Source organism: Calonectris borealis, chromosome 15 (assembly GCF_964195595.1).
Source record: "Calonectris borealis chromosome 15, bCalBor7.hap1.2, whole genome shotgun sequence".
Lineage (NCBI taxonomy): Eukaryota > Metazoa > Chordata > Aves > Procellariiformes > Procellariidae > Calonectris > Calonectris borealis.
In genome coordinates, this window is record NC_134326.1 from 10,493,753 (window position 1) to 10,515,467 (window position 21,715).

At 39.1% G+C, this 21,715-nt stretch overlaps 1 protein-coding gene across 1 annotated transcript; it reads right to left on the reverse strand.

Annotated features, from left to right (window-relative positions):
• Nucleotides 1–1,348: 1,348 nt before the first annotated feature.
• ADRA1B (adrenoceptor alpha 1B) lies at nucleotides 1,349–20,764 on the reverse strand. Its single transcript, XM_075164165.1, has 2 exons — nucleotides 19,429–20,764; nucleotides 1,349–2,469 (listed from the first exon to the last, which is right to left on the reverse strand). The coding sequence occupies exons 1-2, from the start codon at nucleotides 20,399–20,401 to the stop codon at nucleotides 1,907–1,909; spliced, it is 1,536 nt and encodes a 511-aa protein (XP_075020266.1). The 5' UTR covers nucleotides 20,402–20,764; the 3' UTR covers nucleotides 1,349–1,906.
• Nucleotides 20,765–21,715: the final 951 nt, after the last annotated feature.

Here is a 21,715-nt window from a genome sequence, read left to right on the forward strand (position 1 = left end):
TTTCCCATTAAGTGTCATTTTGAAGAAGCTTTACAATACCCAAAAGTGTTTGACGGACACTTTTTGGTAGGTTCACTCCAAAAATTATAACAATAGCTTAGAGATATAGTTCTCTGCCATTTAGAGGCCCAAAGAGGGCTTCATACTAGTATACTACAGCTAGATAGAATATTCTTTGTGGCAACCTCGATATATGAGCAGCAAGAGTTTGCTTTAAATTTTATAAGCATTGTTCTTTTAAGAGGAAATTACAGCCTTCCCCACAATCAAAATGGAATTACTAAAATAGGAGATTGGCCATAACTTCAATCAGGATAAGTCTCAAAATATACTTATGTGGTTCTTACTATAACATATGACCATGGGAAGACCTTGGAACACGACTTTCCTATCGTTGCTCACTGAGCTGGGGGATATTTCATCTAACCACAAGCCATATCCATTCCTGTCAACTTAATACACATTTAAGAGAGAATACACATTTAAGGAAGCAAAAGGAAATGGCTCTCTCTTGGGACCTAGCATTGTTAAATTGTCTCTAAGTGTTTTTAGTACATCTGTTTATGGTTCATTCTCTGTTTCAAGCTTTAAAAAAAAGTCACTGAAATTCCTAATAAGGAAAGTCTTGGTAGGAGGAAGGAGTAAGTACCGATTTTCACGGTTTGTGCCACTTCATGTAAAAAAATCAGTCTTTAGTTTCATGTTTCACACTTAATTGCAAGAGATGAAAATAACTTCCAAACATGACCTAAAATGTCCTAGAAGATATTCTTAGGAATTCTGTTACAGTACTGTATTACTGAGCTGAAAAATATTAATGGCAGTGAAACTTAGACAACTCCATTGTTTTGACTCTTTCTCTTCTTATCTGAGTGGCAAAGTAAAAGCCTCTAAATGTGCAATACTATTTTCAAAGTGTACTGAAAGAACCAGAAGCTCAGTGTATTTGTTGTGAGGCTGGGTTTTGGGCCTCCAGCAGTGCTCTTTTGTGCTGTGTCCACGACACTGTTTATGAGGTATTTGGAGTGATTTATGAGTGTTGCTTTTAGAAATTAGATCTCTGGTAGCCTGCATGTTTACAGGACACTTTCTAATGTGCTGAAATGTAGATTGTGAGCTCTCATCATTGCCGGTATTTTCAAACTTTCAAAAAAGAACATGGTGAAGGATAGAGATCACATATGTTGGTGATAAGGGAATCATGTAAGGGAAGCAACTGCAGAGAGATTCAAGAGCATCCTAGGAGTTACAATGGCAAACTTAACCGCTATGAGTGTTTTATTTTGAAGTGAAAATCGTGATGAGGGAACTTGGCTGAATTCCAGTCCTATAGTAATAGGTGCAAGTGTTTAAATTGTTGTGAAATTACTTTAATCTTTGACATTATTTTCCACTTCTAAAGTGCTAATGTACAGTGAAGTACAACAACAATAATAAGAATTTACAGGCAAAATCAGCGGCAGCTAGTACCCTGGAGAGGTACAAAAAACACTGCATTGCTCACTTCCACTCTCAGGCATCCATACACGCGGCTAGCACACATGTACACACACACATTCATACACATTTCCCCTGCCCACCCCCATATTTATACATTCATTCTATATACATATGTGTTTGGCTGTTCCACAGCACTTCCACGACAGCTAAATAATTGGATGTGCACTTCCCTGGGTTTATGCGGCACCTTCCCTGCATTCTGTTCTTGCTTCAGTAGCCTCTCTGGCCATTGACTGGGAATACGGTTAGCCCCTACACTTTGCCACTCTTGTGACATAAATTTGCCTGTTCCTCACTGGCTTCCTTCTAGTGCTACACTGAGAAACTGTGCAAAGTTCCATTTCTTCACCTGGGCTAAACATCAAACAGATTAGTGTACAAAGAGAACAGACTGTTTAGAATCTGTTCATTCCAGCGTCATGTTTGCTCCACAGTCAGTTTTGCCATTCAGTGTGTCACAGATGGCCTCATGGTCCCCATTGCTGGAAGCTTGGCTGCCAGCAGGAACGTGTCCATTGCGCTCTGTTAAGAGATTGAAGGTAAAGAACTGGCATGGGTCCTTTTGTCTGCTGCCTTCCTGTAAGGGGCTCAGGAAAGAGCTGGAGTTTTTCCATTCCTGGAATGTGCACATCTCCATATGTGGGTGAGTGATTTTGCTCAGGTAGCCGGGGCTGGGAGATGCTGAAGATAATGTCCTCTGACTGCCACTTAGGACACTCCCGCAGTCTTCCAGAGAGTCCTTCCTAGGGTGTTCAAAGGAACACCGATTCCAGTTTCTGTAGCTGTAGGCCCACCACCCCAACTGTTTTCGACGGTGGCACTGGCATTTTAGGATCTGTATAAAAGCCCTCTTGAACTCTTTGCTCGAGCAAGGGTAGATGATCGGATTCAAGCAGCTGTTAAAGTAGCCAAGCCAAAAAATCACCTTGAAGATCGTTTCAGGGGGCTTCAGAGCCGAAAACAGAGATCCTGTCCAGAAGAAACAAGCAGAGACAATATCTGAGATAATTGGTTTGCCTGCCTTTAGGAAGGGTAAATGTCCCATCAGATCACTGTTAGAATCTGTTTATTAAAAATCCTTAATCATGTTGCTTTCATTTTTGGTCTTTTGGTAATAAAATGTTATTTTTGTTATTTTTAAAGCTAATAAGGAAATGCTTTCCACCATCTGAAAGCTAAAGGAGCACATAATTAATGTAGAATTAAAAATTAAAAAGCAGTGCTTTTTGTGGTTGTGTGTACACATCTGTTGTACTAACATCTATTGATCCCAACGAAAGATCAAACCTCCATCGTCCAAGTTGTTGCACAGTGCACACATGGAATAAGGTTGTGCCTTCTTCAAAGAGCTTTCGAATGTCATTTTTGAAGAAAAAGATCTAACTGTTCCCAGGCTTCCTGGAACATACCTTATAACTTCTAATACATTCTCTGGCACCTCCTAAACATCACCCCATTTATCTAGATTATTATGATAGTACAAACCTCTTGAAACCTGAAGTTAATTGTGGTACTTCCCATATCCCAGGCATTCATAAAAATGGTGTAACCCAAACAAAGAGGTTATTTTATGAATACTTCCTCTTCCGTTCACAATCAAATAATTTCCCTAAAGAGGCTCCCAAATGAAAAACTCATACTGGGAAATCCATTTCATGTACTTTTAGTATTAAAAACATGCAATTGATCAGCTATATTTAGCAAATGGGGCTTTATAAAAGAATGTATGACATTTTTTAAGCAAAACAGGCATTCAACAGTTATCCAGCTGGGAAAACACCTTTGTGTCTGGCTAAAGTAATCAAAGAGCAGGGATTCAGGAGAGAATTCTTATTTCAAGAACTGGAGTAGATTTGAAGAGTTTTTCAAATAGACGGTGACACTCAAGCCTGAACGTCACATCTCTGAGAAGAGCAACTTTTTACACCGGAGTGGTTTCAGATTCCCTGGGCTGTGAAAGCAGCTGAGTCAGTTGTAACTGTCAGGATGCCTTAGAGGGGAGGGATATGATTCTAGGCATATTTCCAATCTTATAGCAATGAAGAGGCCATGGCTTGGGCCTCAAAACTATGCAAAAGCACTTCCTAGCTTCTTGGGTAAATAGCTCATATGTGCCACAGCAGATACTGCTGTCTATCTAGATGACAATGCTGGCCTAGTGCTCACTATAGGCGTCTGAGTCTCCTTAACTCACACGAAAGCCAAGGGGAGGTAAGTATGTATCATTCCTCAGACATCCACTGCCCTCCTCAGTGTGTCAACTAGTCCCTGAGCTGGCTCAGAAGAGAAAATAAGTTGCTGAGATGGCATCAGCTATCTGGAGAGACTCTTCCTCCCCCTCACTTGGGCAATAGGAGTCAGGAAAGAGCCTGTGAATCCAGAGTAATAGATTTTTTCCCTGGCAGTGTTTTGGGATGGTGCCAGCTAGCACTAGCTCTACCTATTGCCTCAGAGCTAAGCAACATGCTAGCCCTTAAGGTTAAAATGGAGGTTTTAAATTACAAGGTTCATAGTATTTCTTTCATGACTCCTGCACTTTACTGATGACTTCTGCATGTGCAAGACTCTTGTAAGTTGAACCCATGTCCCTTGTTGCTTTGTTGCTGCTAATGATTTGCAGGGTTTGACAAATGCCTTTTCTGTCCACCTGATGGAGATCCTACATCTGTCCTGATTGATGCTGTAGAAAGTACAGAGTACAACATGTCTAACGTCAGAGAAACTACGAATTGTATTATTTGATGAATTTCCAACAGATAAATCAAATCAATGCAAGCACTTAAACTGTGTCTTGTGAGTGATACATACTCTTTGATGAAAGACTCGGCAACAATTTATGTGATTCTACGGAATAAGCAGTTAAATGGGTGTCAAATTTTTATAAAGCTTCAGGAAAAGTTGATCTAAGTTTATAACTGCAGCCAAGATGAGGAAGATGCTCCAAACTTTCCACAAGTTGCAAACCTTTTCAGGATTCAATTTGTAAATAATTATTGCTAATATTTTCCCTTCAGTTTAGGGAAAAGAGAAGCTTTGTGACTTTACAAAACAAGTGCAAAGCATGATTATGTACAACAAGGAACTTTTTGGAGCTCATACTGATAAATGTCTTAAATTGTTTTCTGGAACTCTTTTAACAAATAAATTATTTTTAGCTCTTGAAGCCCAGTAAACCTCGTGAAGTGCCTAAAGAGCTCCCATTTTTTCTTATGTGTGAATGTTGAAAGAGCAGTGGTGAGTTTTTCCAGATCAGTTGGTTTGCCTTTCTCTCATATTGTAACAATTGAAAATCTACAGGACATTCCTTTACCAGATTTAAATATTTTTAGGCAGGTTAAATACGGACAGAGTAAATGCTATAGTATAGTTTTCAATAAAATAAAAAAAAAAAATTAAGGAAGTTTACTGACAAATTTTGTGAAATTCCCTAAGGGCAAATAAAATGAGCTAAGCCATAGGGAAGAAAACTGGGAACCAATGCAGATAAATGAGTTGTGCTTCTGTAATCTATATTGCACATGAACTGCATATAACTACATACAGTAAAGACTAAGAGACGAAGCAGGGAAACAGGTAAAAAGCTGAGTGCTGAAAAATGGCTAATCTTTGTAAACTGCTTCAAGAAATATGTGTTCCTTAAGAAAAAAAGGTAAGGAGCTTATGCCTGTCTTTCATGATAATCTATTTTTCAAATGCCATTTGAAAAAAAACGACAGCGGGCCATTTTCAGCAGCTGCAGCAAGCATTTTCAAAGCTCTTTTATATTAAAGGGCAGCAACACAAAAGAGCAGAGAATTTCCTCATAGCAACCCTGACTGATGGAGGCACCTTGTGTTCAGGCCTGATTCTAGAAAAATCACTGAACCCTGATCAATCATTTAAAAGCTATTATGACCCTAGCTGAGTCATTAACAGAAAATCTGGAAAAAGATCAGTTTGGAAAGCTATGTGGTGGTGTGATTTAAACATAAAGATCACCATTTAACTACAATAGTAGAAAAGTTTTGAAACTAAGAAATTCAGGAATAAGTCTCAAGGAGTTAATGAAAACAGTGATCATTAAACAGTACTTCATTCTCTACTTTTTCCTGGTTCTGCAAACACCACAGTGCAAGTGTTGCTTGACTCTTAAATTATACACAAACTAGTAGATTAAGTTTTCACAAGAAGGTGAGGAAGTATGCTTTTCTGAACAAGGAGTATTAATTTGATAAATAAGCCATCGATTTATAGACTGGTGTGTTAATTGGTTTTACCTCAGACTGATGTATTAAAACTGGATGGAATTCTTCTTAACTCCTCTACCCTTCCTAATAGATATATATATGTACATATGCCACTGCTCTGATCGGAGATGGATTTCATCTATGAATTTTGTCTATGTATAATGCGCTATTACTTCCTATTTTTTTCAAAAATCAGGTGGTAGATGATTAGTCCAAGAAGGCCCTAGCAATAAAAAAGGTCACTGCAGTCCCAGTGAGAATACATTCATGTATAGGAGCACGACTCATTTGCTCTCAGATAGCACTTTTCATCTGTCAGTCATCCTGATTTTGTGCCATCCTCCTGATTTTACCAGTGGGCAATCTGAACTGGGGAAAGGTAAAAGCAATCAGCTGAAGATCATGCGCTAAATAATTTTCACCAGTAAAAAAGTTTTTTTTTTACCAGGAAGAGAACCATGAGACCTGACATGATTCTCTTAACCACTAGAATTCACAATGGATAGTCCAGCGCATTCAGGTAGTGTGTTTTGGCAGCCTAGCAGAGTTTTACATTTACAGTACTGGAATCCCACTGACACTGTAGTCTTAGATCGCCTTGGGATATATATATCCATTATTTAGGTTGAGGATTAACTGTTAGAAAAGCGGAATGTCTGAGGCAGATACTTGTCTGGGCACTTATTCTCTTCAGGGCTTTGGAAAGTTTCTGAGTTTTTGTATTCAGTCCCTCCTCACTGGGTGGAATCCCAGCCTGAGTTTTCTACAGAGAGAGAAGAAAAGCTGTTCTTTATGATCCAGATGGTGGTTTAGATGGATGTTGCTATACATGCCATGTACTTCTAAATATGGTTTAATTTGGTGACTATTAGGCAAAGCTCCACTGCCTCCCACCATATAAAGATATGAAAAATATTTTTATTAGCTTGTATATTTTTAGCATTACCCTTTTCCCTACCTTATTCTTGGAATTAACAACAATACCTTTTATTTAGCTGCACACATACTTTACCTCATAACTAACCTGTCAGGAGCAAACAACTGCGAGCTATTTTGGTACCTTGATAAAATGATAAAGTTAAGCCTACTAGACACACTCTTTAAACATCAGACTAATATTTCCTCCCCTAGTCTCCAACTACTTTCCTACTTTCCCATCACAGTCTGATAAACAGATTAAATATTTCCCTGTACTGATTTAGACTGCTCTTCAAAATGGCTGGAAAATTTTGCATATGATTATCTCCTCAGTGATTTATTTGTGATGGGGGTAGCCAGAATGACTTCCCTGCTCAAACTTATCACTCTCCTGATGCTTCATGTTTAACAGCTTCATTCTAAGGAAACGTATATTTTCTATTCTCTTTTATTTTTCTGCACTAAACTGTGTGATTTATTAAACATAGCACCACAATCTTACCTCTGGTTGCACCTTTGACACCAATGAAGTTTTTGCAAAGCCTGTGTCCAGCACAAATGGAGAACAGGAAATATTTCAGAAATCCATCAACTTAATCAGTTTTGATTGCTTTTTTGACCATTAGTTTAGCCAGCTGTGCTCCCCAGACTCGATAGAGCCATTCAGTTTGGAAATACACTGAGCAACAGCAAATATAATAAAAAAGAATTTAGAAGTATTTTATTTAGTAAAAGCTAATTTCATTTAGGGTCTGACTGGTTCTTTATAGTGAATGCTTTATTACACAGAAGTAAGTAAAGCACCCTCAATGAAATTAGAAAACATTGTGGGAAACAATTTGTATTAATTGTCTTCACATATTCTGCAGAATATCTGGCCAGAACATCACTGAGCCATTAAAATTCAGAGTCCACTGGAGTCAGTGGGAGTCTTTGAAAGACTTTGTAAAGGCTCGTAGGACTTCAGTGGACTTTGGAAGAATCCTTAAATTAGCAGGGTGAGCAGCAGGAAAATCTTCTGGACCGGCTTAATCCCAATACTCTTAATTAAGGAAAACTCTTCACTGAAGGAGGTTCTGATGTAGCCCTCTGCAGAGGAGAAACACACACGCACGCACGCATATACACACACACTACTCTCTCATATTCTTTCCTGCTCTGCTATTTTTCTTTCATCTAAATATCCACTCCTTTGATATCTCTCACAACTGACCGCTGTATTCATACAGAAAGGAGGGTGGGAAAGTTAAGGCCTTCAATTTAAGGATCCTTAGTATAATCGTTGGTGAGCTTCTTCACAAAAGTGTAATATACAGGACATGTTTGAGTTTCCACTTCCACTTCATGGAAGAAAGAACTTAGCATCAAAATTAGACCTGCCAATGCAACCAATCAACCAGACAAAACCCCCCAAACTACTTCCAAGAGAAGGGAGAAAACTTGCTACTCCAGTTGTGTGCATATGCAAGGTGATCAGATACTATAGTGATTAGCTAGAGTTTAAATCTGAAAAATAACATGTGAGATAATGTTTATGAGCTAAAACTTTTTAAATTGCCTTTGATATCTCTGTGCCATTCTGCTCTGTGTGCTACTTCCAGCCACACAGAGGAAATAAACAACTATGTATAAGTGACCAACAGTTGTTAGTGATGACAGTCATTTGTGAAATATCACTGGGTTCCATTGTGTGATTGTATTTCCTCCCTTCACCCTTCATGCAAGGAATATATATATATTTATACGTGATGGGACTGAAAGCCAAGAACTTATTAGAATTACAGAATTATTGCAGTGGGAAGGGATGTTACGGGGTCTCTTGTCCAGCCCCCTGCCCAGAGCAGGGTCAACACTGCATTAGGTTCCCTGACGCCTTCCCTTCTCCAGGCTGAAGAAGCCCTGTTCCTTCACTCTCCTCACACAATGTGCTCCAGCCTCGTGATCGTTTTGGTTGCCTCCACTCCAGTTTATCGTTGTCTTCCCCTGCACAGATGCATTACTCCAGACACAGTCTAATGAGTGTTGAGTAAAAGGGCACACTCACTTCGCTCCATCTACTGGCTTCATTCCTGGTATACAGCCCAATATGCCGCAGCTTGCATCCGATAGGAACATTTGAATAGTTTTACATCCTCTGTTAATGTTTGTGTGAGTCATCTTCATGGGAGAGGGTATTCTGTGTGTGTGTATTTTCAAGAATGCCATATATTTATTATTTGTACCCGTAGGGAGGAAAAAGTTAAACTATTAATGATTTTTTAATCTAAAATTAACCACATTCTCATTACTGTCTGCCTTCTCTTTAATATCTCTGCTTTTTCTTTTTCCGTCCAGGCATGTTCACTTTCCAGTTACTTAATTCCTTTCTTCCTCTTAATTTTTAAATATTTATTTATACTCTCCTTATGTCGTATTTAGTTTTTAACTCCAACTGCTAATCTCTTTTCTAATCACTTTATGTTGTGATAATTGACTTTCTATTAATTAAACATCCATTTTTAATAAGTTGTATATCAATTAAATACCTAAATTACTCATAGAATCATCAGTTCTGTTCAGAATCAAGTATTTGATACTTAGATTAGATAATTGTTGGGCAGGAGTACTGTGAAGTTCCTGGATTGAAGGAGAAGAAGTCTCTATGGACGAGTTTTGGGTTGTCAGGTGCTATGTTTTCTGCCTGTTACAAAAAATCACGTTTCAAAATCTTCTAAATCCAGTTTTGCTTAGATGAGAGCCAAGCTAGGGTGAGTGTATGTTCCTGTTTACTGGAACAAATATAAAGTTGTTTTTATTGAAACAAAATGGTCTGGAGTTGTTTAAGTGCTTTGCTGTGTGTCAGTTGATATTCCAGTAATAGCAAACTAGCTACAATAAAATATGTCGTGAAACAATAATGGGGTAGAAGGAGAGCTTCACTGCACAAGTTTTTGCCATTGTCTTAAGATTAAAGAAAAGCCATAATATTTGAAACTACTTGTCTCTATTCAAGTAGAAAATGTAGAAAAAGTAACAAGTAGAAAATGAAGCATTTCAAAACTTGAAACGCTGAGTAGGGGTATTCTGGAGAGAAAACCACCTTCTTGTTTGAATACCATAAAATAGAAATAGTTAGGGAATTGGTAGTAAGTATTTGGAATTTTATAGACTCTGGTCAAATTTAAATAGTTAAGGTAACCTTGGAAGGCAAACATATCCTCCTTCATTCAGAGGAGAGAATTATTCCATTTTGGTGTAGATTGGAGTCATTCTGACTGGAGTTAAATGTGAACTTTTCAACGTTCTCCACAAGAGAAAATTCCAATGTTTTAAAAATCGCTGTAGTGATGAAAAGCATTGCAAAATACAAAATGATAACAAATGAGTTCTGAAACATGAAAAACAGGAAGCTTCAACAATATCAAACCCCATGTCTTAATCTGTTCTCGAGAAGACAACTTCTGCAAAAATGAGTATTGTTTTGCAAGAAATTTGTTTTATGATGGAACTCAGCCTTCCTATGAAAAGAAACTTTATCAATTTTGTAATGTGATCAGTGAGAGACTTTCCCAGTGCTAGGCAGTAGATAGCTGCTGATGGCCTGGCTGGGAACCTCCGCTTCTCCCCTGCAGTTCACACTGTGATTGCTGCTGGAGCTGTAACTGCTGGTAGCTGCTAATGGCTGAGTTACAGCCACTTCTTAATGAACAGGGAAAGCTGAAATGCTATGTGTGTATAGCTAGTAAAATTCTCCTTGTAAAAGTAATAAGCTGCCTCTGACCAGAGTTGTTATGTGTATGAGTTTAGAGAATGCGGAAAGGATGTGTTTGTCTTTATTTAAGCTTTCTGCGGTCCTTTTTACCACATGCTTAGCCAAGTCAGCATGCCAAGGTTTTAAAGCTAATTGGATTTCTAAAGCTCCTGATTTCTTTCCTTCCAGCGTTCAGTGTTTGTTTACATTCCCCCAAACTTATTTAATATAGGAAAAAAACCCACAGTTTACAAACAGTAGAGGATGAAATAGAGACTATGGTTATAAAATTAAGAGTTGATCAAGCTGGGAGGTACTGCAGGCCTTCTAGAGAAGAGGGTTAGGATAACAGTGAAAAAAGATCTTGAGAAATAGGAAGAGTATCCAAAATCAACAGAATAAAATTCAATAAAGAATGGTTAAATCATAGCTACTACAAAGCAGTAATGATTGCTAGCATTTGGTTATGGCTTTCAGGCATCTTGGTGTCTCTGTGGGATGCCTTGGGGTGCATATCCCCGCAGTGCCTGGGCTGCCAGGCTGGGGGACATCATGGGAATCACAGTAACCCACAGTCACCAACATGCTGCAGAGCTGCACTCCCGTGTTTGTGGGTAACTTTTCTGTGTGTATTGGGGGGGAGCACTTCACTGTTGAGGAAGGAGAAATATCTGCTTGAGGGTAGGAAGGCTTTGCAGAGGGACCTCGACAGGCTGGATCGATGGGCTGAGGCCAACTGTATGAGGTTCAACAAGGCCAAGTGCCGGGTCCTGCACTTCGGCCACAACAACCCCAGGCAACGCTACAGGCTTGGGGAAGAGTGGCTGGAAAGCTGCCCAGAGGAAAAGGACCTGGGGGTGCTGATTGACAGCCGGCTGAACATGAGCCGGCAGTGTGCCCAGGTGGCCAAGAAGGCCAACGGCACCCTGGCCTGTATCAGAAATAGTGTGCCCAGCAGGAGCAGGGAGGTGATTGTGCCCCTGTACTTGGCCCTGGTGAGGCCGCACCTCGAATACTGGGTTCAGTTTTGGGCCCCTCACCACAAGAAGGACATGGAGGTGCTGGAGCATGTCCAGAGGAGGGCAACGAAGCTAGTGAAGGGCCTGGAGCACAAGTCTTATGAGGAGCAGCTGAGGGAACTGGGACTGTTTAGCCTGGAGAAGAGTAGGTTGAGGGGAGACCTCATCGCACTCTACAACTACCTGAAAGGAGGTTGTAGCGAGGTGGATGTTGGTCTCTTCTCCCAAATAACTAGCGATAGGACGAGAGGAAACAGCTTCAAGTTGCACCAGGGGAGGTTTAGACTGGACATTAGGAGAAATTTCTTTACTGAAAGAGTGGTCAGGCCTTGGAACAGGCTGCCCAGGGAAGTGGTTGAGTCACCATCCCTGGAAGTATTTAAAAGACGTGTAGATGAGGCGCTTAGGGACGTGGTTTAGTGGGCATGGTGGTGTTGGGTTGACGGTTGGACTCGATGATCTTAGAGGTCTTTTCCAACCTTAATGATTCTATGATTCTATGATTCTATGAATAGGTACATTACGTATATGTGCAAGGAGCTAGGTCAGCTATTAAGAAAAGCGTCCTGGTTGTGAGGAATTTATGTCCCAGAACTGACTGCCTGTAGCAGTTGCAGGATTCTCTTTGCTGGAGCCTTCTGGCCCTACAGTGAGCAAACACTTGTGAGGGGTGATGAAGGTATCATTCAACTGGTCCTCAGCCCTTGAGTCTTTCATTTCCCTGTTTTCCAGTTGAGTCAAGGAATTCACACAGAGAAGTCTCCCCTAACTGTCCTGACAGGATACGAGAGGTTTATACTCATTTCTCCATCCCATTCAAACAGGGAAATAAAAGTCTGCAAACCAATACATTATTGGTATTAACTAAAGTCAGTAACTCCTACCAATCTAAAGCCCGATCCTGTGTAGACAAGTTCTTAAGCAGGCAAATGAAAGTAGCAGACATACACAAATGTAGAATCTGACCATAAAGAGTACTTCCCCCTATGGATATGTTCATGAGTAAGAGCAAAGCCTAAGGATAACATTTTCCTTGCTGTCTTGTAGGCTGAGAAAGGTTATTGTTTTTATTTTCTTATCCTAATTAAAATCCACAATTTCTTATCATCCACACTATCTCTCTCTGATAAAGGGTGCCTCATATTTCAGATGAACAAATCACTTCTATGAGACCTGCATGAACTTCATTCACAATGGCTCAAATTTGAAAGCCTTTTAAAGGCTCCAAAAATAGAGGCTTATCTAGAATGGCCAAAATAAAACCAGGACTTCATCTCCCTTGAAGCTTTGCTGATGGAAGTTGTAGTAGCAGATAGGGATCAGATCTTTTTACTAAAACCCAGAGTTGCTACTCCTTCTTATATTACAAGCAGTTGCAAGGCAGAGTAGCTATATTTGCATTTGTAAAGGGACAGTGCCTATGTATTTAACCACAGAGCTACTAACATTGGCATTCCTGGTGTGGTAAGATTGTCTCCGATAGGCTGAAGTTAAGAGATAACCTATCGGTTCCAGAGATCCTGCTCTGGTCCACAGTCCATGGCCTTCTTACAGCGTCACACAAAAGATGATGTTGATGCTTAAAGCATTGAGAGTTGAAAATTATTTTTAGAAACTTGCAGTACAACAGATCATTTGCAAGTTGGTATTTAGAAAAGCAATAGAAAAGACGAATAGGAGCTTTATTTGCCCTACCCAGAAAGAAAAAGAGAGGAAATCTGTAGTTTAAAAAAGAACAATTAAAAAAAAGCAACAGGATTAAGGTTTTTCATGCCCCATCCATAGTTGTCATATTAGCAAAAACTCCCAAGTATGTTTTGAATAACAAAATATGGAGATACAAGATACGGAAAATACATGAGATATGGAAAAATTCTATCAAGCACTTAAATTTTTGACACAAACCCTATAAATCCTTATATATACTAGTCTACCACCTCTCAGTCCAAAATATCTATGATGACTTACACCATGGAGAGAATTCACTTGTGTTTAAATTGTGTTGCCCTCACATAAGTATGATAAAATCAAGATCAATTTTAGTAAGAATCTTGTTTGGTACTCTAAAACTGAGAGTAGATAGGGACAGAAACATGATATCACTGTTATTATTATTTTGTCCAAAAGAGTTACACACTTTTGCAGCTTGCTAACTAGAAAAAATACAAGCCAAGCTTATTTTGCAAAGGATTAGCTGATTCAAGAAGTCTAGAAAAGCTAATCTAAGTCTGCTGACATTTCATTTATTATACTTAAATATCTTCAATTACTGGGCATGCTTTGGTGTCCTTTTCTCCCCTTCTCACTTCTGACTTACAACTGAGGCAATCTGTCTTGAACATCGTTGGTAAATAATAGGACTCTAGCATGGAATTGAATAACACAGCTACAAAGATATTGTATGAACTTCCATTGTATTTTTTCTCTTTTGTTTCTTAGAGACTTAGATGGTTTCTTAGATGGTTATTGCTTTTCAGTTTCTAGGTGTCTCTTGAAAGCCCATCAAAATAGCTCTAAATCTTGCAATGGGCTATGGAGCATGACTTTAGTGAAGATACTAAAAAGCTCATCACTTTTTGTGCATGTCTGTATTTCACAGGTAGGTACACTAAAGAACATGCAGCTGAGATCCTGAGGTATGGCCTCAATGCTTTAGGACCATATGCACATTTATAACTTTACTCAGTGCTTTCATTATGACTGCCAACCCGAGCAATAGCACACGTGTTTTCAAGTACCTTTGGCATAAGGACCTTGTGTCTACTGCCTTGCTGGATGCTGGATGCTGAAAGCAGTGTTTCCTCTGAAATTACCACTTCTCTTCTGTCTTTGATTTCAAAAGTTTTGAGATTTCCTATCGCTGCCCAGTGGCTTAGTCCGGAATTTTTTTTTTCCTCGGAGCTTTCTGATCACCTGAGATAGGAGTTGCTGCCATCCCTGAGGTTGAATAGTCACCATGAGTCAATTTCTTGTATTCACATTTTTCTGTATTGCTTTGCATATTTGCTTTTGTAAAACTGTACACTTCAAGATTTCCCTTTGTTCCTCTGACCTGCAAATCAAAAGCCTATATAGGAAGTACCCAGTCCTTCAGAATTTGTGCAGTTTCATCTGCTTTGATAACAAACAACTTTGTTCTAAAAATAGAAGTCTGTAAGGAACTGGTAATTGGCATTCTTTGCAAACCAAAGGGTTTAAACTAGAGGTTAAGGGAGGCTATTTTGGTAGTAAAATGAATCATCTTGAAATAATCTAGTCCTCCGCATGTGACAAAACATGCTGTACTGGTCAAGAAATGCCCTGTGATGTTTAGTTTTACAGCAATTGGCTAGAAAATAGGAGGAGCAGTTCCTGCTATAACCTGTGCAATTGAACATTGTACCAAAGATTGACCTGCAAGTGGGCAGAGGGTCAGATTGCCACATATATCATTAATTTGTCCAAATTCTGTATAACTATTAACTTGAGGGCATCAAATCTGGAGAGCTAGGGTAGTTAGAGAGGGGAAGAGGGGGCAAGACCAAAATGAGAAAGACAAACCAGGCCTAAAGCCTTGCAGAAAGCAGAACCCAGTAGCATTGACAGCACTGGACCAATGCCTTGAAGTGTTTCCCATGGGAAACTAAGTGGCCTAATTTGGGATTCTTGGTGCAGAGATGCAGAGGTTGGGCTGATGTAACATAAATCTACATACTGTACTTGAATAACATTTTATTTTAAGAATAATTTCGTATTGGCTGACCTGTAGCGTGCAGAGTATTTATTTTTTTTTTTTTATTTCATAGAGAGGTTTCAAAAGCTTAAGATATAAGGATAGTCAAAACAGTTGTATCTTCATTATAAGGCTCTTGGGACCTTATCCCACTGCTAGTTAAGGTACAAGAATTTTGTTTCTGACTTTAGTGGATAAGATCACAGGTTTTGTGGGAGCAGGAGGAGGTAGGCTCTGAACTGGGAAGCGAATAATGCTCTGTTGATCTCCACTGGAGTTAAGCAATAGGCTGGGAAAGTTAATATGCTTTGGTTAAAGTAGTGGAGGTGGTGAGTTTTCTTTTTGCTCTGAGAGTGTGTGTTGTGTGTGTTGTGTGAGGTCTGAGTCTGGGAGAAGATTGGCAAGCCCAGTCTGATATCTCATTTAACAGGAATGAGACTAAATTTTTACCTAGTAGCCAGGGGGAAACATGATCCTTCATTTTGGATTCTTCTTTTTTAATAAAGATACTGGCATAAAATTGGATATTCCTTTGTTTAAAGGAGGGAGTTTTAATGAGTGTTACCTTATTTTTGCAGGGCTCTAGTCTTTAGATAAAAATAATCTGTTTTACTCAGCATTTTTCAGCAATGCATATTTAATATAGTCCTGATGCCTAAAAAAGGATTTGCATGAGGGGGAAGAAAAGAAACATTTATTTTAAAGAAGCAAGATATTTACTCTTCAAAGCTGAGTCACTGAATTTATGGCATAAGAAGTTGTCTCAAAGACACATATGTCTTCATTTTATTTTTTATGCTGTACCACAAATAATTTTGAGTGGCAAAACAACTGTTTACAAAGCATTTCTGAATGTCTGCAACAAGGATATTCCATAGCTCTGTTGCTATCTGGAAAGAATATCTGGTAGCTACTGGAATAAAAACAAATTTCTCACATGATTCTCTTGGATACCAGTTTTGCTGCATCATTAGGTGCTTAACACTAAAGGCAGCATGGTTCAGTCCTACAAAAAGAGATTGTGGGTCATTCTTCGTGCTGATCATTTCACGGTGCTCAGTACATCATAGTGTCAGTGCTGTGATTCCTCTCTGTAGCTGTATACAGAGCTCTGTCAGTGAGCTTTTCTTGCAAAGCCTTTTGATTCTTGCTTGAAAAACACTCTGTAAGTGTTAATATTATTTCTTTTCCTTTGTCGTGGAATATTGATTCAAGCAATATCCCTGCTTTCAGCACCGCATCAGTTCCCAGTATATATGTTCCACCTGATGCAATAATCCTTTGTCTGGGATATCAAAATGGGTAGCTGCGGAATATATTGAAATTCTAGAGTGGATGAATTATAATTTTGTCTGGGAAACTAGTAGAGGAGCTGAGGACACTTTTAACATGAAGGAAACTCCCCGATGTATAAGCAGATTTGTTAAGACATGGTTTTGGGGTGTTGCAGAAATAATAACATTTACCAACTTGTCAAATGTTTTGTGGTTGGATCTTCAGAAATCCAGAGCTGCTCGGCTAATGCCATGCTGCAGAGTCATGGCATTACTGAGTGAAACAGGGAGAATAAAAAATAGTAAAGATGCAGATATGCAGGTATGATTTGGGTTAATGGTGCAAATATAAGGTGTGAAAAATACAGGGTAAGGAAGAAGCCTATCCTTCCAGTATAGTGAAGGTAAGTATCTAGTCTGGACTCAGTAGCAGAAAAGGTATTGTAGTTTGCAGTCCTGCACTGATGAGCAAGTGGATTGTGATTAAAGCAGCCCAGGGCACCTATGGAGAGTTTTGTAAATCATCAGTAGCTTTTGGATTCTACAGTTTGCCTATCACTGAAATTGATTTCATACCATTGCGTGCTTTTTGTAAGGGTTCTTAATAGCATTTCATTTAATTTTGTGACTTCAAGACACAAAGCAAAAGATTTCTGGTATGAAGAATGCAGCAGACAGCAAACTCCTTAAGAAGTCTTTCTCCACTGCTCTAGCCTCTTCTCCAGTTAAGAATGGCTGCATTATGCATGTCAGGAAGAAGTCTTTTCCCGACTTTTTTGTTTTAGTGAACAATGCATTAGTGATGCCTAACATCATTCATTAATTAACTTTGCACTGATACACAGATATGAAAAGTACAAGGTTCTGGAGTGTGCCGAATAAATTAAAAAAAGAGATCAGGGACAAGGAACAAAACCAGCCCTATTCCTAGTCAGCAAAACAAAGGGAAAGTACCCACTAATTAAATGCATTTAGATACAATATTGGATACTACGTATACCTCTTTTTCCCTTTTCTTAGACTAAAGGCTGTCAGTTAAGAGTTGGGCCCCTGAAAGTATTTTTAGGCAGAGGGCAGGAGAGCCAGCAGTCTATATTGCAATGCCAAGACGCTGATTTTTTCACTCTTCTTACTGGCACAATGGCAACTCTTTCTGAACCTCAGCTCTGTGGGGCACCAAGTGCTCACAGCGCTGAAGTGAGCGTGTTCGGGGTTACAGGCACCCAGTCTGTCTTGGGTCAGAGCTCACAGCAGTGGGTTTAGCCCTTCAGCCCACCCAGCACCTCTGCCAGCACACAGTATGCTGTGGTGGAGGCTCTCTGCCTGTCACCTCACTGATGCCTAGGGCACAATTTATATGAGAGATAAAATCATATTGTGACAAACAATAAATTCTACACTCAAGTGTCTTAAGCAACGACTCATTACACCTCCCAGGAAAGAGGACTGGTCTGCATCTGTGTTCGTTGAACAGCGTCAGTAGCTATACTGGCTTCTGCTAGCTAAGGATATGCTCTACTGCATTCACATTTGCTTTTTTTCTCCAAAGTTCCTTCAATATTCAAAATCAAGGAGGGAATCTACTTTATCAGGGGATCATGACCTACTAGCTACATATCTAGTACTACTACTGGTACCACATGGTGAAAATATATTTCTATCTACAGGTATGTATTTTTGCAATAGTTGGAAACTGGCTCTATGTTATAAACTTTCCTTAAGAGCCAGCACAAGGACTTAAACTTCAGTAGCCAAAGAGAACTTTGCTCACAATTTTCCTTCTGTTTGGAATTTTTCACATACTCAACATTAGCTTTATGCAGATCTTGAATCGTAAAGGTTTTTAAGTTTATGATGCAATAAGCTAGAGATTATAAAGTTGCTCTGCAATAGCTTAAGTAGTTGTCTTGCAGTAAAGATTCTTGTCTAAATAATATTATACATTCACTGAAATTATAATTTTATAACACTTCACCAGGACCAGGTTGCTGAACTCAGTTTAGTTTTCTACAACAGCGTCTAAAAATATTCACTTACTGCTGAATTAGAAATGTTTTGGTAGGGTAACTAAGTAAACAAGAGTACAGAACATTAATAAAGGCTTTTTCTCCCTTTTTTTTCCCCACCTCTTTCCATATTTAGACTGCCAGATTGTCTGTGTCTCAGAGAAATGAATTTTGCACAGATATTTTTGACAGCTTAGTAATTCAGTATCTCGAGATATTCCACTTCAGAGGTAGTGCTAGTATTAAAAACAAAACAAGCAAATTTCACAAGGACTTGGGAACACAGAGCAATGCGTTAAGGCTACATCAAATGCTTTAATAATATTTTAAAGTTGAAAATGAACAAAGTGGCTGCCAAAAGCTCACATGGCAATCTCCTGAAATGCCTGAACTAAGACCTATTGAAACCAATAAGAACCTTGCTGTGGGGATCAGTGGGCTTCGTGTTTTTGCTTTTAGGATTTAATCAGTGACGTTTGAACTGATAACTAGAACTTTTTCAGCTTCCCAAAGCTCAGGGGAGTTTTGCACCTCAACATTAGATCAGGTTCATTTCCATTTAAGACACCTAATGATGCCAGAAGACCTACTGTATTATAGTCCAAACATCTAACAAAACTAAAATAAGAACATTTCAGTACTGAAACTCTTTTTGTGTTCTTATCTAGGATTTTTGTTAAAGCATCCTATAAAAATGTTTCTGAAACCTAATTCAATTCAAACAAAGACCATAAAGGGGGATTTAATATATAAACTCTGAAGATATTGCCCCTCATTTGACATCTGCCACATCACTGAGAAGGACTACCAGATGAGCAGACTTTCTGCAGGCTGCACACTTTACAAAGTTTCAGCATGACTCTTTGAAAAAGCCAATGTCCGAAGTAAATCACTTTCACTTCCCTTCCTTTCATCTGTTCACTGCAGTTCTCAAAATGATATCTACTTATTATTTCATCTGATTTTTTTCTATGATATTTTTGTAGTAAACAACTAACCCTCTTCCTCCCCCTCCCCTTGCAATCCCTTGATTACCAACTTACCTAGTGGCAGAACAATGAAGAAGGGTAGCCAGCACAAGATAAACATGCCAACCACAATTCCCAATGTCTTGGCTGCCTTCTTTTCTCTAGAGAATTTTAAAAGTTTGAAAGCTAAGGAGTTCCTGTGATTGTGACCCTTGGATTTGGTGCTGTTTAACGTGTCCTCATGAATGTTCCTGTAATGAATCCGTAAAGTCAGCTCCTTGGAGTTGGACATTTCTTTCATAACCCCAGCTTCCAGGTTTTTAGTAGTTGTTTTTGCCACTATGTAGACCCGACAGTACATCACAAGGATGACGATTAAAGGAATGTAAAATGACCCCAAGGAAGAAAACAAAGCATAGAATGGTTCTTCAGTGATACGGCACTCTTTATCGTCCTTGGGTGCTGGTTCTTTCCAGCCCAAAAGAGGCCCAATAGAAATCACCATGGAAAGGACCCAGACACCTAAGAGAGCTAAAATTGCCCTTCTTCTTGTTACCAAAGTTGGATACTGGAGAGAATAACGTACCCCTATATATCTATCTATAGAAATTGCGCATAGACTTAAAATAGAAGCTGTACAGCATAGCACATCAACTGCTGCCCATATATCACAAAATATCCTCCCCAAAACCCAGTAGCCAAGGATTTCCAGTGTAGCAGAGAATGGAAGGACAGTAAAACTCAGCAACAAATCTGCTATTGCGAGGTTAATTATGAAATAGTTTGTAGGAATTCTTAAATGTCTATTGCAAGCAACAGAGAGAATTACCAAGATATTACCTATAATAGCGAAGAGTATAAAGGCACCTAGGATAAGCCCCACAATTATCGCCCTACTGATATCCAAGGCAGGTGAATCCAGATTGCTTGCTGTCTCATTGGAGTTGTTTGCAGAAAAACTGCCATTATTTAGTGCAGACACTTTCAAATATCCAGGTATTGATGAATTGGATTTATCGTCAAGGTAGGTATTCATCTTAAAAATCATCCTCCATAGCAAATTATGATTGGATCCCTTGCACGACACGCAGATGGTTTGAGTTCAGTTGAAAGTTATCTTTCTACCCAAGAAGTTGCTGCAAAGCCCCGGCCAGCTTTAGATTGAGAACTCATCTCCCCGGCAAGCTGTCAGCTATAAGCACGTAAAACTTGCACAGCGTGAAGTCCTCTGAAGCCTGTCAGAAATAATAGGCTGTTCAAACTTGCTTAATTTCTCATACGAACTCGTTTAAACAGAAATTAGCAGGCAGAAGTCTTGGCTGGAGCTCGAAAGTAGCTGTTTCGATCATGATGTCCCTGAAATAAAAGACAGGTTTACTGTTTTCCCTTGTGCATTTGTGGTTCTGTTGGAAGGATGCCCCTGTCTAGCTGCTGTGACATGCGTCTCCAAGAAGGGTTTGTCAGCATTTAGGCAGCTCTGCATGAACTGGCTGCCTGTGCTCACACTGCCTGTGCTAGTGACATCACTGCGGCCGGCCCCGTCACAGCGCTAGAGGGCAATGCAGCTCAAGTTAAAACTTCCATATCGAAGTCTGAAAGCTAAACAAATGGAATATATCAATCTTAATTAAAGCATTTGCCACATAAATCTGGATTGGAAGCCTTAAAAAAACCAGTTTCATTATCTGAGAAAAATATACTCAGTGGGATGTGGTGAAAAAAGCAATTTCAGAACAAAATGATCTAGCGCGCTTTGCCTTTCGCTCACCAAGAAAATGTATTTGAGTTTATTTTGTAATCGAAGTGAATCACATACCATTTTAGAGAACTAATAATGTCCCACCTTTTAAGGACAAATAGGTAGATTCCAAAAATCGCTAGTTAATTCGTAGATTCAGTATTTAATGATGGCATAAAAACATACATGGAATAGTTTGTTTCTAATTTTAAACTTCCTGTTAATAAAGAAAAAGTAACAGATGATCAAAATCAAAATCTCTATTAAAATCTTCACGTTTGTTCTATACTCCTGTGTACGAGGCACATCTGTGGCTTCATCTCTTTTCTGCCTAGATAACTTTTCTAAGCAGAGGTGCATTGTGAATCCCAGCCTTGAACAGAGCTGAGCACCCTTACCCACATCCAAAGTGAAGGCAGTGAAAAGTATTTAGTAGTCTTTTCAAAGTACTCTTTATGCTTAAGTATCTTCCTATATCTTTGCTAAGGGCTGTGAGATCCCTGAGACTGTTAATTCACTGTAGCTCTGGGAAGACCTACCAGTATCCTATAAAGGAAAAAATAAGTTACAACTGATTTATTTTTTATTTAATAGCCTTTAATGTTGAAAACAGTCGTTCCTTGG

Bases quoted from the DNA above. Each gene is read 5' to 3' on its own strand.
- ADRA1B (XM_075164165.1), bottom strand. From the start codon at position 20,401: ATGATTTTTAAGATGAATACCTACCTTGACGATAAATCCAATTCATCA. The intron at 2,470-19,428 runs GTAAGTTGGTAA...TCTTCTGGACAG, and splicing joins CTTCATTGTTCTGCCACTAG to GATCTCTGTTTTCGGCTCTG.